Raw genomic sequence first — 8,046 nt, 5'->3', positions numbered from 1 at the left:
TAAGTATCCCTCGTTTAGCTAGTCTAGACCATTATAATTGTATCTTGAATCTCTTTAATTATATTGCAAGTGTGTTGCATTTCTAGTACCTAAGCTATTTCCTGTACGACCCTATATAAACCATTGTTACACTATTGTATTCCTCTTTCCCGATCCAGCAGTTGAAGAATAAAGTTCAAAGGTAAAAGTGAAACTAGTCTTTTAATCCGCACCGAAAAGACATTGGCGACGAAGGAAAATAGCAACGAGGTTGCTGGTAACGCGTGGAGTAGTCGAGTAAGTAGAGTGATCGGAAGGGAGAAGTTTGCCGTGGACGCCAAAAACCACGTGCTGTGTGATCGTAGTGCTCGAAGTCAGTGCCATGACGAAGCCGGAAGAAGAAGAGAAGAACGCCGGCGCGGCGGAACACGCGATGAAGCTGATCGGAACGCTGGAGAATTTCGTTCCCAGTGCGGATTTTGATGACTACCTCGAGAGAGCCGAAAACTTTTTCGAGCTGAACTGCATCACGGATGATGAGTTCAAGCGGAAGCTGATCGTCCATTTTATTGGCTTGCCCGCGCTGAAGAAGCTACAGCAATTGCTGTACCCGAAAACCCACAAGCAGTCGACGTACAAGGAGGTTACCGACAAGCTGAAGTCGTACTTCAGCCCTCAGAAGAACCGGATCGCCCAGTCCGTGGAGTTCTTCAAGCGAAGCCAGCACGAGTACGAGAAGGTCGCGGATTTCGCGGTCGAGCTGCAAGCCCTGTCGAAACACTGTGTCTTCGAACAGTTCCTCGACGCAGCCCTGCGCGACAAATTCATCGCCGGTCTACGGAACGCCAAAATCCAGGCCGAGCTGATGAACAGCCCGGACAACACGAAGTTCGACGAAGCCGTCACGAAAGCCAAGAATCTGGAGCAGATCGAGGAGGACCAGCAGAAGATGAAGGCCAAGCAGCAGTACGCCGAGTCAATGGCGGAAATTTCAACCGACGAAACCGTTCGCAGTCCCGGAAGCCGGAGCAGTCCGAGAGAGGCCAGCGCAGCAGTTCGCGAGGCAGACCCAGCTCGCGAGGAGGACCACGTGGCCGCAAGGATTTCCGTTGCTACGCTTGCGGAAAGAAGGGCCACATGGCGCGGTCGTGCTGGAGCAACAAGGCGAACGTGGTGAACCGCAGCGACGACGACAGCGTGGTCGACTCTGACGACGAGGTCAACCACGTGGTGAACGTTCCGCTGTTCAAGAGGTTGTGACTAGACGGTAAGTGGCTGGAATTCGAGATCGACTCTGGGGCATCCTATACTATTATCAGTGTGCACGATTACAAAGAAAATTTTGCGCACTTGAAGCTGCAGAAGTGTGAAGTGAGGTTAAGGGTTATTTCGGGCACGATGTTGAACATTGCGGGGTCAATACGAGTGAGAGTGAAGTGCGATGGCCGATCGTACACGATGACCTTGATCGTGATCGACGGGAAAAGTACGTTTCATCCGTTGCTCGGGCGAGACTGGTTAGATGTGCTGTACCCTGAGTGGAGGCAATTTTTTGAGAACGAGGTCGCAGAGGTCGACCAAAGTGAGGTTAAGTTGGACAGTACTCGCACCACGTTGCTTTCTAACCTCAACGCACGCTATCACGACTTGTTCACCAAGAACTTGGAAGAACCAATCGAGACTTTTGAAGCTAGTGTGGTTCTGAAGGAGGACGCCAGGCCGATCTTCTACCGGCCGTACGAAGTTCCGTTTGCCCTGAAGGAGAAAGTGTCCAGTGAGCTGGATAGGTTAGTGCGTGAGAAAATTTTGGTTCCGGTCAAGCACAGTGAGTGGGCATCGCCGATCGTGGTTGTGCCGAAAGCAGATGGGAATGTACGGATCTGTATGGACTGCAAAGTAACCGTGAACAAGGCGATCTGTACCGAACATTATCCTTTGCCTAACATAAGTGATGTTTTTGCGAACCTAAGTGGTTACCGGTACTTTGCGAAGATCGATCTGCAAGGGGCGTATATGCAGGTTAGAGTGTCGGAGGATTCCCAGAAGTATCTGGTGATCAACACGCACAAGGGACTTTTTGCCTACCAGAGACTACCCTTCGGGATCTCAAACGCGGCCTCCGCGTTCCAGTTTATCATGACTGAGGGCATTTTGAAGGGGGTAGAAGGAGTACAATGTTATCTAGACGACATTTTGTTGGGAAATGAGACCGTTGAGGGGTTAGTGGACAAAATTCACGAGGTTCTGGGACGGCTGAAAGAGTTCAAGGTCAAGGTGAACCTTGAGAAGAGCGAGTTCTTGGTCAAGAAAATCGCTTATCTTGGGCATCAGGTTTCTGAGAAGGGTCTCAGTCCGTCGGAGGAGAAGGTCAAAGCGATCGTAGATGCACCAAGGCCGAAAGATGTGTCCCAGCTGAAATCGTTCCTCGGAATGATCAACTACTACTCCAAGTTTGTCCCCAATCTGTCCGTGAAGTTGTGTCCCTTGTACGCGCTGTTGAAGAAAAACGTTCAGTTTAAGTGGTCTGCTGAGTGTGAAAGTGCGTTCGACAAGTGCAAGAAGCTCCTGTTGAGTAACCGACTCCTAGAGCTGTACAACCCTGATCTACCGATCGTGGTCGTGTGCGACGCGAGCTTGAATGGCGTGGGAGCCGTTCTGTGCCACAGGGTTGGTGACGTGGAAATGCCCGTTTTCTACGCGTCGAGCTGAACGAAACTACCCGAATCTGCATCGAGAAGCTCTTGCCGTGGTCTTTGCCCTAACGAAGTTCTTCAAGTACATCTACGGTAAGCAGTTTACGGTTGTCACCGACAACAAGCCGTTAGCAGCCATTTTGGACCAGAAGAGAGGTCTGCCGCCATTGGCAGCGGCGCGGTTGCAGAAATACGTTTATTTGCTTTCGATTTTCGAATTTGGGATCGTGTATCGCAAGGGGTCGAAGATTCCAAATGCGGACGCTTTGAGTAGGCTACCGGTTTCTGGTACCACCGGGGTCGACTCGGAGATTGCTGAGCTGTTGAGCGTGACCGAGGAGTCAGCCATGATCGATCTGGAGGTCATAGGCCGGGAAACTCAGAGAGATGCTCTGCTGAGTACGCTTTTCCAGCTGGTGCAAAGTGGGTGGGACGAGAGTAACGTAACCGCCGACCTGAAGTTTTACTTCGCATACCAAAGTTGTCTGTCGTTGTTCAACGATTGCGTACTTTATTCGGAAAAAGTTGTTGTTCCGAAGTCTTGCCAAAAACGTGTTCTAGAGCTGATGCATGGTTGTCATCTTGGAGTAATCCGGATGAAACAAGAAGCTCGACGGTACGTTTACTGGCTGGGGTTGGACAAGGACATCGAAGAATTTGTACAGCGGTGTGAGGTTTGCAGTAAGACCGGAAGAATGCCGAAGAAGGTTTACTCGAAGTGGCCGGAGGCAAGTAGACCGTTCGAGAGAGTCCATCTGGATTTCTTTCACTTCGCTGGAAAAACGTTTTTGATTGTCGTTGACGCCTACTCGAAGTGGATCGACGTGAGGTTGATGAGTAGAACCGATTCAGATTCGCTAATTAACGCTTTGAACTCTGTGTTCCGTATATTTGGGAAAAGCGATCTGATCGTCAGCGATAACGGACCGCCGTTTAACAGTCAAGCTTTTGTGGACTACGCGAGACAGATGAAGATTGAGCTGAAGAAGAGTCCGGCGTATTCGCCCGAAAGTAATGGTCTTGCGGAAAGGGGGGTCCAGACAGCCAAGAGCGGTTTGAAGAAACTGATGGCTGATCCGAAGTACGGTAGCTGTAAGATTCCGGAACTGGTCGAGGTTTTCCTGTTTAGTTACCGGAACAGTTACTGCCAGGCGCTAGGGTGTTCGCCTGCGAGCAAAATCTTTTCTTTTGTGCCAAAAACCGATTTGGACAGCAATTTGAAGCCGAAGCAAGAAAAGGTTAAGAAAAGGGTTAGATTTGATCTGCGGGTCAAAGAAAAGGTAATTGATAAGCGAGAAAGTGTCAATGAAAAGCCAAGGGTCAGGAAAAAGACGATTACGCTATAGGAGATCTTGTGTGGTACCGTTGCGAGTACAAAACGATGAGATCTTGGTTGGAAGCCGTGGTCGTGGGTGTTAACAGCAAGAATACGTACTACATTGATGTGTCAGGTAATACCAAGTTGGCTAGCAGGAACCAACTGAAGAGAAGAGTTGTAGAGAAGAATGATTATATTTACCCAAAAGTAGAGCCCAATGTAATTGTAACACCTAAGAAGAGATACAAGCGAAGGAGAGAGAAGAGTTCACCTCTCAAGACACCTGAACGACCTGCGAAGTTGCGTAGGAGTAAGCGTGTCAGGAGAAGACCAGAGAGATACGAAGTTTTTAGATTCCACAAAATGTAATTTTGAATTTAAGCGGGGAAGTGTTAAGTATCCCTCGTTTAGCTGGTCTAGACCATTATAATTGTATCTTGAATCTCTTTAATTATATTGCAAGTGTGTTGCATTTCTAGTACCTAAGCTATTTCCTGTACGACCCTATATAAACCATTGTTACACTATTGTATTCCTCTTTCCCGATCCAGCAGTTGAAGAATAAAGTTCAAAGGTAAAAGTGAAACTAGTCTTTTAATCCGCACCGAAAAGACACCGTTGGATGTCCTGCTCGGTGAGTGGAAGTTTGCATCGTTTCCCGAGCTGCCACCATTGAGCCTGATGCAGTTGACGCCGCGTCCCCCCTCTTCTCTACCTGCGATTCCAGCTGAACCAAACACGCGCGCAACCTGCACCCGATCTGGATCGCTGCTTCTACAAGAACCCGGTGCAACACCATCTCCAATCCCTGCGTCGTCGTCTTCAACGAGTTCGTCGCAGCTGGCACTCTTCTCCGGTGCATCGACAGCGCTTGCAAGAGCCGATCAGCTGTTTTAAGAGGGGAGATGTTGTGGACAGAACCAGTGCGCGGAGTGCCCCCACTTTCCGCACGTCGCTGGCTCACAAGTGGCTGCCAGTCTGCCACTTTGTGACGCAGAACAGCGCGTCGATGTTTTTATGTTTGCTGTCAAAATGATTGTTGTGCCATCGTCATTCTATTTCCTCGTCTTAATAAGAATACACGTTTTATAGTAATTAACTTTCGCGTTTTAATCGTATCGTGCGCCGATTCCGTGACCCTGCCGAGGGTGCTCACGTGACATCACGTCCCGCGCACCGGATACGACACACCTTTCATTTGCGTATAAGACAATTGAAATCGGTTAAAATGGCGAGGAGTTATGATTTTTCGAAAAAAGTGGTTTTTGCGAAAATCGACGAAAATGGCCATTTTTCAGACCACCCTAACACGGCGTAGGCCACCCTAATGGCCAAACAAAAAAATACGGGTCTAATTATTTCGGCCAGGGAACCCCCAGAAAAATTTTGAGCCTGATCCGAGCACTTTTGTTTTTTTCCATGCTGTTTTCGTGGGGAATTGCTGTATATATATATATATTGAGCTCGGATCGGGCTCAAAATGTTTCTGGGGGTTCCCTGGCCGAAATAATTAGACCCGTATTTTTTTGTTTGGCCTTTAGGGTGACCTACGCCGTGTTAGGGTGGTCTGAAATATGGCCATTTTCGTCGATTTTCGCAAAAACCACTTTTTTCGAAAAATCATAATGGCCTATCTACAATCACTTAGTTTAGAAAATTTCACTTAGCTTAGGAATTTGAATCAATGGAAATGAAGCCGAGCTTCTACAATGGAAAAGTAATCAAATTAGAAACTGACGTATGGTTTGAAAAATTTCAAAATCTACGGTAAGTTGACGTTTCAATATCAAAGGTAAACAAACAACTGCATAGCAACGTACACAGAAAAAAATAATGTAAATTTGGAAGCTTTAATTTTGGAAGGTTGAATATTACCTCTTTTATGATGTAATATTACCTCAATTTAGACTGAAAAAGTGACATTACACCAGAAAAGTGGTAAAATTACACATTTCCAGAGGTAAAATTACACCTTTTTTTTGACATAAAAGATGTACCCCTTCCCAGATGTAATATTACCATGATTTTTTTTTCTGTGTATATCAGCCCAGCAAAATTTCTAAGTTGATTGTGGATGACGGCCGTAAGTTGCGTACTTTCCTAAGTAACTACCCAAGTAACCATCCAGCACTAGCAAAAAGTCATAAATCGGCAACAGATTGGCATTTCATTGCTAATTAGCCGCGCAACAGCATTTGCAAATGCGATTCAGCACTTATTCAACTGCACTGTCCAAAGCTGACTAAGTGCTGCTTAAGTGCAACCGATAGCAACACTGTCATGCTGTTTCCATCAAACTGGCAACATTGTTCTCATTCTGAGAGGAGAGTGAAAGAGAGAGTGCGAAAAAACAACAACCTTCTCACTTTCTCGTATATATCGTACCAACGATTGGAAACTGTCGAAGCTAGCGCAACGATCGGCCAGCAATTGCAGCAATGAGCCGCCGGCAAATATGGTGTTTATTTTGTCTTGCTGGTCGAATTCCCCCGCCGAAGTAAGCGGGTGGCAGACAATTCATGTATTTATTTATCTTCAAGCAAATTCATGGCTAGTTTTATGTATTTTATTATATTATTATGAATAAAAACACTAAATCTTCCGAACCTCATCAAAAACTGATTTCTTCAGTGACCTTTTAAAAGGGGTGAAACATTAAACCCAAGCTGTTTGGCATTCTTCCGGCGCAAAGTAGCTACATAAGTAGCTGTAAAAACCTGCTTGGAAAGCCATCTCCCATTTAGGAGAGAAGGCACGGGCGCAGGAATCAGCAGCGAAGACAACTTCTACCATCTGGCATCACATCCCAGCCTCATCATCTTCAATCAAAAAAATCAACTCCGCAAACTCGGTCAGCTGAGTCGGTAATGTAGTAAATAAACAAACCAAAATAGAATGATGAGAAAGAAGAAGCAGAGAGAGCGAAAGCAATATTTTTGCCTCTCTCATTTTTTTGACATTTTCTGCAGGGGTGGACACCAACAGTAGGGGCCAGCACTTAACCAGCCGAGTAAAGTCCAAACTCGGTCATTGTCCAGCACTGAAGTAGCTGCTAGGGCTGATCTCCAAACTTCGTAGCTTTTACTCGCAGCTGTAAAAGCGCATTAAGTGCTGAACAGTGACCATGTTTTAGTGCTGGATGGTTACTTGGGTACTTTACTTAGATGTTCTAAGCTAAGTGATTGTAGATAGGCCATAACTCCTCGCCATTTTAACCGATTTCAATTGTCTTATACGCAAATGAAAGGTGATAAGTCGGCCTTTCGAAGAAAAATAGTAAGAAGTTTCAAAAATCTAGCCTGACTTATGAAAAGGGCGTATGAAACTTTAAAATGCCGTTTTGACGGTGTCTGGACCAAAGAGCCTATGTCTGGAAATATTTTTATTGGATTCCCCGGACATTTTTACATAACATACTAAAAAATGGGAGGAGTTCATTAACAGGATTCCGAGATATGATTTTTTGAAAATAAAATCCGTGTTTTTTGACGCGCCGCGCGCAAAAACCGGAGAATGACGAAATTGGCAAAAAAACAACTTTTTTCACTAAAACTGCGATAACTTTAAAATTTCAGCGATGACCTATAGATGTTTGGGTACCAAAAGTTGCGTCTTTTAATTACAAAAATTTTGATACCGTCACCAAATAAACGGTCGATTAAAGAACAGTGATTCTATCTGAAGTTTACCTTATTACCGTTTGCTACCACGGTCAACAGAACTTTTTTTTAACAAAGTTCTAATTACTGTTTCACTGTTCTGAGGGGCGCCACCATGGCGCCGGGAGGAGGCCCTCCGTGGTCAGGTAGAAACGTTCGAGGGTCGTACGCTGGAGCTCGCGTTCCATCTTGGATGGACCAAACGGGTTCTTTCGGCAGCCTGACTATCATGCAACTCAAATGCAACGGGGAAGGTACTTCTTTACCCAAAGATCCTTTCCTTATTCGCCGATGCCTTGAGACGTACCTTAACAGTAAAATCGAGGGTGGTTTCCCTGAACAGGGAGGCGATACCTATGGTCTGAAGGTCAGAAATACTGATCATGTTGCGAAGCTG

The 8,046-nt window shown here is 46.1% G+C and overlaps 1 protein-coding gene across 1 annotated transcript; it reads left to right on the top strand.

The window, feature by feature from the left end:
* The first annotated feature begins 361 nt into the window (after positions 1-361).
* On the top strand, positions 362-4,018 carry LOC119766133 (uncharacterized protein K02A2.6-like). The gene is made up of 4 exons (XM_038250533.1): positions 362-934; positions 994-1,232; positions 1,299-2,646; positions 2,747-4,018. Exons 1-4 carry the CDS (start codon positions 362-364, stop codon positions 4,016-4,018), a joined length of 3,432 nt encoding a protein of 1,143 aa, XP_038106461.1.
* Positions 4,019-8,046: the final 4,028 nt, after the last annotated feature.

The sequence above is a fragment of the Culex quinquefasciatus genome, chromosome 2 (genome assembly GCF_015732765.1).
Source record: "Culex quinquefasciatus strain JHB chromosome 2, VPISU_Cqui_1.0_pri_paternal, whole genome shotgun sequence".
Classification (NCBI taxonomy): Eukaryota; Metazoa; Arthropoda; class Insecta; order Diptera; family Culicidae; genus Culex; species Culex quinquefasciatus.
This window is presented reverse-complemented; position numbering and strand designations above follow the sequence as displayed.

What these genes read in the sequence shown, in the direction of transcription:
- LOC119766133 (XM_038250533.1), top strand. Translation starts at nt 362, where the DNA reads ATGACGAAGCCGGAAGAAGAAGAGAAGAACGCCGGCGCGGCGGAACAC. An exon ending in AACGTTCCGCTGTTCAAGAG is followed by an intron (nt 1,233 to 1,298) that starts GTTGTGACTAGA and finishes TACTATTATCAG; the next exon opens with TGTGCACGATTACAAAGAAA. An exon ending in GAGCCGTTCTGTGCCACAGG is followed by an intron (nt 2,647 to 2,746) that starts GTTGGTGACGTG and finishes GCCCTAACGAAG; the next exon opens with TTCTTCAAGTACATCTACGG.